This window comes from Neoarthrinium moseri, assembly GCF_022829205.1.
Source record: "Neoarthrinium moseri strain CBS 164.80 chromosome Unknown scaffold8_Wmoseri_CBS_16480, whole genome shotgun sequence".
In the NCBI taxonomy this organism is placed as follows: domain Eukaryota; kingdom Fungi; phylum Ascomycota; class Sordariomycetes; order Amphisphaeriales; family Apiosporaceae; genus Neoarthrinium; species Neoarthrinium moseri.
The window spans coordinates 159,880-172,973 of record NW_026055122.1 but is presented as its reverse complement, the minus strand read 5'-3'; the positions used below and the strand labels follow the sequence as shown (position 1 = coordinate 172,973).

Here is a 13,094-nt window from a genome sequence, read left to right as displayed (position 1 = left end):
GAATGTATATGATTCATAATTGTGTACGAAACTTTGAAGGGTAGATGCAGAATCTGCTGATCCAGATGTGTGGACTGCTTCCAATTCCCAAAGCAAAGGAAGATGACTGGCAATTGTCAGCCCGCTGGCGCTCGCTCTCCAACCACTGGGGCGGCATCTAAAGTTGTACCAACACTGCAGTATCACAATACACAGGCAAATCGGATCACGCGCCAAGCGAATTTGGTCAGAAACCGGAGGAACCGTCCGGTTGTACGGCGGCGCGGCTTCAAACCGGGAGAAGGTACCGTAACACGGCGTCCCCATTCGACCTTCAACTCGGCCTTGGTCGGAGGTTCAGAACGCGAAGCACCGATCTGGGCCCGCCCCGACCAAATGATCCAGGCTCCTGATTGGACAACACTCTACGAGGACGCCAAGGCCCGGAAGCCCAAAGTCGCTGTCAAATTCGCGATGCCGGTCAGCCGCTACGCTGCTCCGACCTGCTCCACCATGGTTCATGCTAAGCCATAACGGCTCACCACCATGCCTCACTACTAGGTTCCGGAGGCACGCCTAGCACGAGGCTGGCGTCGGATCAGCTCGCTTGGCGCAATGTGTCTGTCAGCTTTGGGTATTATATAAATGTCAAGACATGTCCAGTTGGCTTGATTGCGATCCCAGTGTACCATCCATTCTTGAATACACAGCATTCTCAAGACGCCGTCGTGCGATCAACTGTAATCATACATCTGGCAGCAGGCCTCTATCTACTATTTACTCTCTGTAGTTCCCCAACCCTTTTCTGTTGCATGATGTCAGACATCGATGTCCTTATTATCGGTGGAGGGCCAACTGGCCTCACAGCGGCCCTCGAGCTCGCAGCACAGAAGGTTCCGTTTCGCATCATCGACAAAGCCACACAGCGTTCATCTTACAGCCGAGCACTTGTGCTACAGCCCCGGTCGCAGGAGCTTCTCAACCGCCATGGCGATGTAAGGGAGCTCTTGGACGCCGGGTTCCAGGCAGTGGGAACCACCACTGCCGTCAATGGCAAGAAGGTCGTCGACGTCAACGTGGACTTCGTTGGTATCACTCCAACGGTCTTCCCAGCGCCAAGGTCTATATCACAGGCCGATACAGAGGCCTGGCTCGACCGCATCCTGGCAAAGCACGGCGCTGCTGTCGAGATGGGGGTCGAGGCCAAGAGTATCGAACAGGACGACGAGGGTGTAACGGTGCGACTGGTTTCACAGAGCGGCGCCGAAGAGACTATCAGGGCCAAGTATGTGGTCGGTGCCGATGGAGCTCACAGCTGCGTCCGGCATTCAGCCAAGACGATGACCTTTGACGGAGATGCCTACCCGCAAGAGTTCGTCCTAGCCGATACGCACATCAAAACCAACTTGCCCGTCAACAGGGCTTATTTCTGCTTGGGCACCGGCGTGTGCGTAGTCCTTCCCATGAAGGGAGGAATGGTGCGCCTGGTGGTCTCGCGGCCGAACCAACCCAAGACCGGAGTTCCACAGCTTGAGGAGTTTGAATCCTTCATGAAGGGGGTGTTTCCCGGCGAGGTAAAATTGTACAATCCTACCTGGCTAACGCGCTTCAATTTGCACCACCGCGGCGTCAACAAGTACCGCGAGGGCCGACTCTTCGTAGCGGGCGACGCCGCACACATTCACTCCCCAGCTGGCGGCCAAGGAATGAACACTGGCATCCAAGACGCGATCAACCTTGGCTGGAAGTTGGCTGCGGTGCTTCGAGGCGAGAAGCCAGACTCGTTTCTCGATACCTATGACGACGAACGACGACCTGTCGGCCAGCATCTCCTCAAGACTACAGACAAGCTGTTCTCCTGGATCACATGGACGAATCCTATCTACCTGTTTCTCCGCAACCTCATCCTGCCCTGGACCATGCCCCTTATGACCAGAAACCCCGAGAAGAATCTGCAAGCATTTAAATTCATGACTGAGTTCGGCATTCGCTACAGCCGGAGCCCTATCGTCGGCACCGCTCCTGGTTTCCGCGGGCCCATCCTAGGAGGTAACCGTGCGGTAGACGGAAAGCTTGATGGCCCAGAAGGCGAGAAGTACCTCCAAACACTCTTCACCCCCGAGAGCCATCACCTCGTACTGTTTTCAGGTGTCAATACTGCAGCCGCTAGCGAGGGCGATTTGCACCGCGCCGAGACGAGGTTCCTGGAGGCCTGTAGGACTCAGACCAAAGTACACACCATCTTTGGGCCCAGTCAAGCTGGAAAATCTGGTTACGTCGATATCGACGGCGCCGTTCACAAGTCCTATGGCTTCGAAGGGTCTGGATACGCCCTGGTACGCCCTGACGGGTATGTGGCACACATTGGCCCCTTATCGGCGTTTGATGGACTCCTTGAATGGATCCAGTGATTTGAAAGTTCCGGGTGTGGCATCAGGGAGTTTTGGTGTTCGGAGTGTTTTGTTTTTCTTCCCCATCTCACCTCATGATACCAGGCTCAGTAGACCATATAGATATAGATTATGTCAAGTTTCATTGTTGATTGTAAAAGTATTTCGCTATGTCGCACTATCAGCAACAGACATACCCAGCGTGAAGCAATCATTACCAAATCATACAGTTTCGATTCCTCATTCCAAACCACTCGGTCCTGCTTGAGGAGACTTTTGGCTTGAATCGGGGGAGCAATTTGTGTGTAACCGGATTCCACCCTCCGCAATCCTAAACCGGTAATTGAGCTCAACACTCCAACCTCCGTCCATTTCGTGTCTCAACTTGAGATCTGTAATCAACTGTTCAATGGGCTTCCAACAACCTGCCAAAAACAATTGGGGCAGTCAATAGATCTCCGGCAAGGGAAGTCATGTTCTAAGCGCGTCATTCACCATGCGCGTGACGTCGCAGACACAAGGCCTCTCTATCCCATGCGGCCCATTTATAACAGTAAGGGACGCGGGTGCATTATCACCTCCGATCGCATGGCGCAAGGACGCTATACCGCCAGCATGCGGAGGCAGCGCATCGGTCTTCCCGTGGCACTACTCATCCTGCTGTTCATGATCTGGGGGATCCAGCTCTCACGGCGGGCTCCCTTGGCAGCATCATCACAATCCCGCGGTGCCTTGATAATCACAGGCTCGCCACAGCACCACTATCCAAACGTGGACTTGTCGTCACCGCGCGCCCCCTTCATTGCCTGGCCGTTGGCCCGGATCTGTACCGAGACGACAGCCTGGGTCCCCGGGCTGGTATTCCTGTGCGACAACAATAGCGGCGGGCCGGGCAACATCCGCAACTACATCCTCACGTGTGTGCGCTATGCGGTAGAGGCCGGAGCCACGTCGCTCGTGCTGCCGCGCATCCGCGTTCGGTCCGCCGACCACCTGGCCGACCTGTTCCGCGGTGGCCACGCGCCCTTCGGCTACATGTTCTCGGAGACACGGTTCCGGGAAGGGCTAGCGGCCGCGTGTCCGCGCGTCGTTGTCTACGCGGCGCTCGAGGACGTGCCCTATGTGCTGCAGAAGGTCGCGCGCGAGGGTCTGCCGGACGTCGAGAAGATGGTCGAGCGCGTGGCGCCCAAGGACCTGGGCCGGCGGGCCGGCTGCGACCTGCGCGACCAGAACCGGCACACGGACCGCTTCGGTGACAGGTTCCGGGCCTGGCTCGACGAGTCAGCGCTGGAGCGGCGGCTGCCGGCGGTGGGCATCGAGAGCCCGCGGTTGATTCGGCTGCAGTGGGGCGTCCTGTGGGACTGGGAGGTTATGAGGGATGGGCCGGAGTTCGTGGCGACATTCGGGGGGCTTCTCATGTTTAGGGATGATGTATTAAATCTGGCACACGCGGTCGTACGGGCGATGAGGAGGGAGGCCGGGAGGATATCTAATAACGCAGGCCAGGCGAACGAGAGTTTCCTTGCCATCCACTTGAGGTCGGAGGAGGATGCACTCAAAGAGTGGCCAACTTACGAGGTTCAAGCCGCAGGATTCATCACAGAAGTTGGGCGACGAGGATTCAAGGGTGGAGTTGCGTATCTCGCGTCCGGCAGCGAGAGCGAGTCTCAGAAATTTGCAGATGAGGCCTGGTCGGAGATGCAGTTGAACGTGCGCACGAAGTATGATATGCTCCATGGTCAGAAGCTGGAGACATTGAAAAGCATGACGTGGGATCAGCAGGCCCTGGTCGACTTCGCCGTCTTGCTGGAGTCGGATTACTTCGTGGGCGTCAGTCCGAGCAGCTTCAGCATCAATGTAGCGTTAAAACGGCACTTACAGATAGGGGGGCTTCTTGCAAGGCCATGGAAAGTCGGCGGCACAGGAGATGGTCGGAGCTGGGTTGTTGGAAACTTCGAAATTTATTGGGATGACTGGCTCTTTATGTACGACGGAATGTGGCCATGAGGAAAACCAAGGTACTTCAAGAAACACGGAGCGCTGCTGCCACAGGGTGAAGATACAAATCGGTAGTAATTATTATAATTCTATGCTCATAAAGGAAATAGGGGTATCAATCTGTCGGCCTCGTTGTATCAATACAAGCTCGTCACACTCATTACACGTTGCGATCGCCATTATCCCTCCACACGTGGGTGTCTCCTAAGCTAAAGGAGCTCGAACCACTGGCATTGCTGGCATTGCCATTGCCGCCCCGTTCACTCGGCGACGAATTGCTGCTGTTTTCCGCATTATCGCTCGAGTTGTCCCGATAGGTACTGTTCATAGAGTCCTCTGGCGATAGTGGCGGAGGCGGATCCTTATAAATCCAAGGCTGTGGGAGCGGCACGACGAGACTTGGGTTGACAAATTTCATCCCCTTTTCTCTGTCTTCGTCGATGGTGCTCATACGCCTGGTCAGTCTCATCGCTTGAGGCTGCTGCGTGGCGTCTTGTTGCGGATTGCCCTCCACACCGGGGTCCAAGTCGCGTTTTATACTCCGAAGAGCAATGAACACGGTAAGCGGTGCAAATCGTCGGCTGAAGTAGAAGCTGTACCAGACGGTGAAAGCGAGCAACGGCGAGACGAGGGCTGCGCCATAGAAGGCGCCCCTCAGGGACAGAATCCCGCCCATGACGATCTGGAAGATGACCAAGCCGAGTATGATGCGGTAACAAATGAGGCGCCATGCTCCCCCTGTCGCGTGTTGGGGTTGATCCATTGAATAGAGGAGTTGGTATTTGTGGACATAGTAACCAAGTGTGAAGTAGCACAAGCCCAAGAACAGAACCAGGTGGCAGCCCGGCAACACGCTGTAGACAAGACAGAGTATACAGACCAGCAGGGCGGTAGGCAGGTAAAAGCCGTAGTTGAAGAGAGTCGGTTGCACGATCTCGGCGAAATCTCTAGGAGTCTTGGCCCCCATCCGGTAGATTGGATAGAGCGCTACACTTCCAAATTGCAGAAGCCTGAAAGGGAACAATCCGATTCCCTGAAGCATGATAAAGTTGGTGTAGAAGTTGCTGAGTTTTTGGATGGATCCGGCAAGCGTCAGTGCTATGAACTGAGCATCTCGAAGTGACTCTCTTAGAACCGGCCAGAATTGGGATGTGGTTCCAAAGACTGCAGATACCAGGAAAACATTAAAGAATGTGAAAAAGAAGTTCTTCGATACCACAGATAGTTCGACGTCGCCCTGTGAGATCATACCCTGTTGATTCGCGAGATAATCATACAGGTATGGCACTAGTACGTTGAGTAACGTTACAACGCCTACTGGCAATGCTGTTTGGACAAGGGCCTTCGTGATGTCGTGGCGTTGGAGAACTTCGGCCAAGGATGGCGAAACCTTCTCAATCGTGCAGAGGCTGAACAGACCAGCCAGTGAGCCAACAGGTGCAATCCAGATGATGGTGAGCACGGTAATGAATATGGTGATAGTCCAAGACTGCCATCGCCGCCGCCATATGGAACTGTACGTATTCTTCCATATTACATCGGACGGTGCTGGTGCTGGCTTGGTAAGAAAGTGTCCCGGTCGTGGATCCACGAGAGCTTGGATAGCCATCTGGCACGCGGCAATAGAATCCATTGTCACAAAGGCTGTGGCGACTGGACGGTACTCCTTTTCCCTGGCAAACTGGATCTTTTCGTCCATTCGACGGAGTTTCTCTTCGTAGTAATCAATAGCATCGGTTTTGCGACTTCGGAAATTGAAGAACCCAAACCTGATTCTGGTCGTCGGACGCGGTCGCTCGCTCATCAACGAGCGGAGGCTGTCGCCAGCGAGTAGAGGGCCATTTTCCTCCGCACCGTGGCCTTCGTCGCCGGTACCGAGACCGCTGCCCTCACCGTGGTGTCTTGAACGCACTACGCCCGTGGGCGGCTGCTTGGCTAAATACACAGACCATGCCTCTTCAAGTTTTCGCAGGACGGCATCTCGCTCTATCATGAGTGCATCTATTTCGGACCAATCTCGACATAATGTTACTGACTTGACGTTTCCAATCTCCAGTACTTCGACAAAATGCTTGATCTTCTCTTCTGATCGCAAGTCCCGTGGGATGCCGGTCATTCTGAATGTGCGATCCGTTATCGTTGATTGGGTTCCAAGATAATCCTGTCGAACCTTGATGACCTTGAAAGTCTCCCTGTTCATGTAGTAGATCGTGAGCAAAGAGAAAAACCAGGTGAACGCGAGATAAGCCCAGAGGTACGGCTTATTCCAGTACAACCAGCTGTCCGAGGTGTCGCCATCCTCGAACATGGCAAATGTGGTTTGGTCATAAGTATACAGATCGGCTGTTCCAAGTCGACTTGAGAACTCTGGCGCACTCCGCGTATGGTTCTTGTCGGGTGGTGGCGTACTCTCGAAGTTATAGTTGATGGGCCAAAGTACGGTGGCGGCGAAGAAGAGCATGACAGCGAAAAGCTGCATGGCCATCTTGAAGAAGCTCAAGAAGACGTAGGCATCAAGGCCAGCCGAGGCTAGCACCTGGGCCTCGGTGACCCTGTACAAGGCGGGCATCCATCCTAGGAAGCTGTCGGGAAGTTCGGGGAGGGCAATATGGGGGTCGCTGTGTCGTCTACGGGCGGCGTACAGAGTGGGCCATCGCGGTCTGAGGATCTAAGGATCAGAGGCTGGTCAGCAATCGGTTATTCCATCTCGTTCAAGGTGTTGCGCATGTTACACAGCCAGGGCGTGGTGCCGCACTTACGCAGAAGACAATGAAGGCTGTCAGCCCCAAGGTCAAGGAGATGACGAGTTGTACGATGTAGTCTTTGGAGTCTGGGCGCACAGCATCCTGCCCGCACTTTCTGTCGGGTTCTCCCCATGCATCCATGATCAATGTAAGGAAGCCGGGAACGTGTGCGACAGAGCTGGACGGCGATCTGTAGGTATGTTCATGGCTGCGTCCGCGATGTCCGGCTCGCTTTGCATGAATTGTACCTAGGCTAGTTTTAAAACAAATGATGTAATTATGCATAAGAGCATAACGTGGCTTGGCAACCGCAGAAACGCCACACCCGCTATTGTGTGGTCCTCCAGAAAGCTTGGCTGTTCATTAGCTGCATATATGGGTACAAGCATCCCGAGCACCCTATCTGGATCGCAGTTCCCACTTATTCATAGAGTATAAGCTATGATACCCACGTACCCTGCAGAGGTAGGGCCATTGAGGGCTGTCCTCACTTGAGCACCAATATCAATTTCGGCTTGCCGCTAGTCAGTTTTTGAGATATGGTCAAAGGCGAAGTGAATTAATTGGCTGCCGTAGCATTGGGGGTTACGATCCATCATGGATGTAGAAATATGTTACAGGAGGTCTCGCAAGGATTAGGCGGCGGCAGCAGCTACTGTTCAGGGAGATTGCCGACTTGATTAGAGGCGCACATCCCTTCATTTACAGGATCATGATCATCAGTCTAAGTGGGCATGGTGAAGAGAACTCAGTGATAAACCTCCCGCCATCGGCCATCAAGTGGCATGATACAATCCATGGTACTGTTGATTGGTTACATATTGAATCAAAACAAATTTCTTGAGAGACTACGAAAGTGCCATGCCGCATAAATCATTATTCAGCAAATTTCATCGAGCGAGACACCTTGAAAGGTTCGCGTTGCAAGGTCAAATAGAACCAGACGCAATGCTTGGGAACATGCCAGTTTCGTACAAATGAAAGGATTGCGAAGCGCCGGAAATACTGTGATCAATAGTAAGCCCATGCTTAAACGTGAGTACCGACATATTAGAACAAAGTGTAGAAGAGAGGTGTTAAAACATGATACATCGTTGGCATTCCGGTGTGGTCTGACCGGGGCCTCCTGGAGATGTCACATATTCTGTTGTCTTTGTGACGTACCTGGAAATTGCCAGGTTTGATGCGTGTGATGTTTAGACTGACCTCCCACTGTTTGAGCTTGCTTCACTCGGTCTCCTTGAGCCGGTTGCACCTGGAATGGGTATAGGTGGGCGCGTACCCTCATCCATTTGGTGCTTCCTTTGCTTGTTGTCGAATGAACAAGTTTCCGGGAACGGAAATTCAACCAGGCGGCCGCCCACAATCCAGCTGTGTCGCATTGAGTGCCCTTCGCCCTTGCATATATAGACTCCGGGGCTGATGGTACGCTTCATAGGATACGCCGTGACAGAAGAGGGTAATGGTGGTGAAAGAGGCGCGGCGCGCGAAGCAGAGTCCGAACCGTTCGTCATGGCGCAAAGGGAGCGAGACTTCCAACTGGGAGAAGATGGTTCAATTGTCGGATGGGAAGACGAAGGCCTTGAAACAGCTAAAGGGGCGAGACGAAAGGCTTCTCTCTTCGGTCTCGAAGGGACAGAAGGGAACCCGTAAGATGTAGAGGAGGCAAATCCGTAGGAGAGAGGCATCCTGTTTATAGCCGATTAGAGCACAGACGCAGTTGCACAAGACAGTTTCTGTGAAGTAATGGTTTGCAGATAGTTCCAAACGGACAATCTGCCCAACTATAATAACAGGCGGCACGACTCGCAACACAGTTGAATGACGGGGCTGTCGATCAGTAATTAACAACTCGCAGTAACACATTACTCTGCACATTTCATGAAATGTCTCTTTTCTACCCTGAGACTGATACATGGTGAAGTCAACCTGATTTTCGGGAGCGCTTCAAGCGAACAAAGCCCCATGGCTTCAGAACGAACTGCTACCCAGAAACGATAGCTGCAGATAAGCACCCGAACGACATGCACTCTGTGTAAACGCACCAGGGCATGGCATGCGTGATTATCCACACATCCATCCCAAACAACATTGAGGAATATAGTGCACGCGACCCTAGTGCTCAAGTCAACCGGCGGCAACAAGCTTGTTTCAAGCCGTATGCAGAACCCTCAAGGGAGGCTCCATGACCTGACTGTACCCTATCACCTGCATGTGCCCAGGGTGTGTACGCGAGAGAGGTGTGACGGTGAAGGATGGAAGTGAGGAAGCGAGAGGGGCGAGGGAGGCCTCACGCTATGTATGAATCAGGACAAGGAGATCTACGTTGTCCTGTGCTGCAACTTGTGCGGGTGCATGTGACTACGGGGGAGGGTCCTCAGGTGTCTCGCATGGATGCATGCAGCTAGTCTGGAAAGCTGACCAACAGCGAGTCTCGCTGGGTCTAGGAATTACCGTTTCGGGTAACCCGGGGGGTGTGACCAGGTATATGCAACCTGGGACGGCACTAGAATTGCGAATCCTCTACTATGGTACACAAATCCTGGCCTGCTAGTTTTAGGTATCTTGGAACAGAGCCGCAAAAGTTGTCGCTGATCGCCCCCGTGTTTAACGGCTCCGCTCACTAGCCAGCGGCGCTTGGATGGCGCAAATTGCGAGAGGGAAGTACGCCGCGTGGGGAGTCAGGGGGCATACCCGACATGAGGGATTTCCACGGATTCCCACCGCCTGTTATCGTCTTACCTGGGCTTTATCAAAGTTCCAGATAAAATCTCACTCTAACTGCTAACTTGCTGGTATTCCTCAATGACAATGGCCATGCTGTGCAAATCATGGGCCCACAATTACTACCTATGAGCCATTTTCAATCAGGTTGGCAGAGGGGTTGGAGTCCTCACGGGATATTTGCGATGTTGAGAGGTGTTGCATTGGTATATATGATTAATGATCTACACGTCATATCCTTGCTATGAGTAGTCGCTCGGTGCGTTGTATCAGACACGCCGATATTGAGTTTTGGGTCTATCTTTGCGACATGCCCTTGATACCCTCTCCGACCTTCTCGTCTTATGATCGTGGTAGTCGTCCATCCCTGACGTGACCATTCATGTTACAACACCTAGAAGACAGCTAAGAGGCGAAATTGGCCCCATGACTCGCAGTGTTATTACGCATAATTTGTCATGACGTAGACATGAAGGTGTATACAAACTGCTACACGAGAACTGCACAACAAATATATGGACGCCAAACGATGGTTTTGACAATGGTGTGTACTTCAGGGACAAGGCGACCTACATACTACGTATAACAATATACCATAAGTTAATATCGTGTATGGCAATGTAAACAGGAGAGTGGCGTTTGTCTACCTTTGCAAGGAAGGCGCAGTTGACCCAAGCCAGAAGAGTTAAGTAGTGCAATCCGTCTGCACTCCGAGAGCAGCCGCACCCTTACATTCAATACTCACAGGCTCAGGGCTCTGCAGGTATTCAAGCAGATGTGTTTCTTCTGAAGCTGGCAACCTCCCGCGACTTTGGTTTCTTGCTCGAGTCGGCTTACGCGTGGTCGCATTCACCGCCACCTCATACCACCGTGCCACCTCACTTTCTCCTTGAAATTCCCGAAGATTGATCTGTACGTAGATCTTTTCCATATAACTTCTGGATCGGATTGATAGGTCCAGGTCCCTATATTGCGGACCGAGTTCGCCAACACGCATGACATCATGTGAGTTTGCAGCAGCCCATAGCTCATTCTTAGAGCCTTTCTTGCTGACACACACCCACGGCTCAATGCTGGGGGCGAATCCACAAGCGATCACAAACGTCACCGTGTCTTCCGGCCAGCGCACTCGGTAAGTGTTTATGCCAACAAAGCTATACGCATCTCTAGCTCGAAACCCGAACTGCTTGTCCCAGCGCTTCTCCGGGAATGCGGACACAAGTTTGATAAGATCTGAAGACCTTGATGGGTTTCTGAAGCGGAAGTGGTGACCGTGTGTCAAACCCCAGCTCGTTGGCTTATCAAGCGGTGGTTGTTTGGTCAGAAATATTGACCTCTCCTGGGACCTAGCGCCTGCAACTTCGACCGGGATGACACTGGGTCGAGTGCGGCCGTAAACTTCGCCCCCGATGCTGCTGAGGTAGATGCCGAGTGGTTGCTGTGGCTTGTCTTCACGATGGCAGTGGAGGCTAAGTATTGACATATCGATAGCTCTGCTCACAGACAATGCTACAGAAATGCGAATACCCTTGTTTGTCATAGTAAATTCCGGGTTATATATCAAATCTTGGCTCCGCACAACGTTCCTCGAGTTCATGAACTCTCTGGGAGATGGAGCAAGAACGCTAGTGCAGACATAAGGCATCATATGTCCCTCTGCTTGCCAAGCAAAGATAGAAAGATCATTGCATCTCTTGATGATCTCTTCCTGCAGGCGGATAAAAGCTTCAGCCCCTTCGCCATACAACAACGGCATGTTCACCCGGAACAGGCCGAGGAGACAATATGCGGTATCTTCCTTGCGTGTCGTTTGTCTATCTGCCGCCCAAGACATTTTCTGGCATACAGAAATAGATTTGAGAAGTAGCTGAAGATCCCGACCTGTCTGGGGGAGAACTGCCCGGTCGATACGCGTGATTTCGGCAATTTCATCGCAGAGGTCGTGCTTTGCGCCACGAAACTGCCACAAAGCGTCATAAAATTGAACAATTGGGGCTGCTATCAATTCCTGCAACGTCCAACCTCTGGTGAACCACCGACAGCCACGGAGTGTGTTCTGGGAATCTGGGCGCGGCCGGTTGTAATCACCCAGATAAGCGAAACAGACATCAGAGTTGGCGTACCATGTGTACATGGAATTGATTGCCTCTGTCAACTCGGCACTGCTGGACTTATCAATGCAACAGGTATCTATCCAGACAAACTCCAAGTTGTGCTTCGCGGCTAATTTACAGCTCTTATGTATTTTGGACCACTCTTGTTTTGTCGACTGTCCTTGGACGTAATCGGCTAGAGTGACCTCTTCATCTTCCCAAGTGTGCGATAGTATAGCGTACCGGGGGATATTCTGGCCATTGAACTCCTCGAGATTCATTGTGGTGCAATTAATTAGACGCATTTTGCATCGGTGGATGCTGAGGCAGAATAACGGAGTAGGTGAAGCGCAGCGTGTTCAACCCAAGAAAACCAACAGTGGCGGCCTCAGTAGAAGAAATAAGCACAGCCTGCTTGGTAAGGCTCTGCCAGATCGGAGCTCTCCGGGAAATATCGCGGTAGTGCTCTGACCCTCGTCTGCTATTGGATATGAAATTGGTCACCCTACCCAATAGATTGCCCTCGCAAAATGAGCGCTAGATTTCATGCTTGCTATCAGATTTAAATTTAAATATTCGATTTTCACTTCTATGAGTGACGAAACAGGGCGAACAGACTATCCATGCCACGGAGATAGCAATAGAACAGACGATCGGATAACATGAAGACTAAGGAGAAGACTCAGGTAAGCCTGACCTTGATTGCCCATCTTTGTTTCGACGTAAAAGTCGCTGACGTACTAGGAGAAAATACCTATTCCGTCGAATGGAGATGCATACAAGAGCTATAATATGTAGAAGTCCAACCGTATACTCTTCTTGTTTCAATCCCACCTTTCGGACCTTTCTCAGTCGAAAGGCAGTTTAACCACAAATTAGACGTGTGCCTTCGATATCGCCAGATCTCGCCTGAGACCCCGCGTTTCCAATTAAAGGATGTTGTGCTTACGCATCAGGACATTGCGCCTCGGAATATAATAGTAGACGACAGCTCCAATATCGTAGGGATTATTGGCTGGGACTTGGCCGGGATTTACCCCGTTGGTTTTGAACAAGTCGCATTGTCACAACAGAGTGTTGGAAACTGGGACGTGGAATTCAGGGAAGCTGTTTTCGACAAGCTGTCGATACCGTGCGAGATAGTTACCAAACAGCTGAGGGGGATC

General features: G+C 52.3%; 5 protein-coding genes across 5 annotated transcripts; 3 read left to right on the top strand and 2 right to left on the bottom strand.

The window, feature by feature from the left end:
* Positions 1-102: 102 nt before the first annotated feature.
* On the top strand, positions 103-513 carry JN550_003311 (uncharacterized protein; the record flags this gene model as incomplete). The annotated part of the gene is made up of 1 exon (XM_049314701.1): positions 103-513. The coding sequence occupies one exon, from the start codon at positions 103-105 to the stop codon at positions 511-513; it is 411 nt and encodes a 136-aa protein (XP_049174502.1).
* A 281-nt stretch (positions 514-794) lies between these two features.
* Positions 795-2,390, top strand: JN550_003310 (uncharacterized protein; the record flags this gene model as incomplete). Its single annotated transcript, XM_049314700.1, has 1 exon — positions 795-2,390. One exon carries the CDS (start codon positions 795-797, stop codon positions 2,388-2,390), a length of 1,596 nt encoding a protein of 531 aa, XP_049174501.1.
* A 594-nt stretch (positions 2,391-2,984) lies between these two features.
* JN550_003309 (uncharacterized protein) lies at positions 2,985-4,376 on the top strand (the record flags this gene model as incomplete). The annotated part of the gene is made up of 1 exon (XM_049314699.1): positions 2,985-4,376. One exon carries the CDS (start codon positions 2,985-2,987, stop codon positions 4,374-4,376), a length of 1,392 nt encoding a protein of 463 aa, XP_049174500.1.
* Positions 4,377-4,527: 151 nt separating this feature from the next.
* On the bottom strand, positions 4,528-7,252 carry JN550_003308 (uncharacterized protein; the record flags this gene model as incomplete). Its single annotated transcript, XM_049314698.1, has 2 exons — positions 4,528-7,035; positions 7,127-7,252. 2 exons carry the CDS (start codon positions 7,250-7,252, stop codon positions 4,528-4,530), a joined length of 2,634 nt encoding a protein of 877 aa, XP_049174499.1.
* A 3,268-nt stretch (positions 7,253-10,520) lies between these two features.
* JN550_003307 (uncharacterized protein) lies at positions 10,521-12,209 on the bottom strand (the record flags this gene model as incomplete). Its single annotated transcript, XM_049314697.1, has 1 exon — positions 10,521-12,209. One exon carries the CDS (start codon positions 12,207-12,209, stop codon positions 10,521-10,523), a length of 1,689 nt encoding a protein of 562 aa, XP_049174498.1.
* Positions 12,210-13,094: the final 885 nt, after the last annotated feature.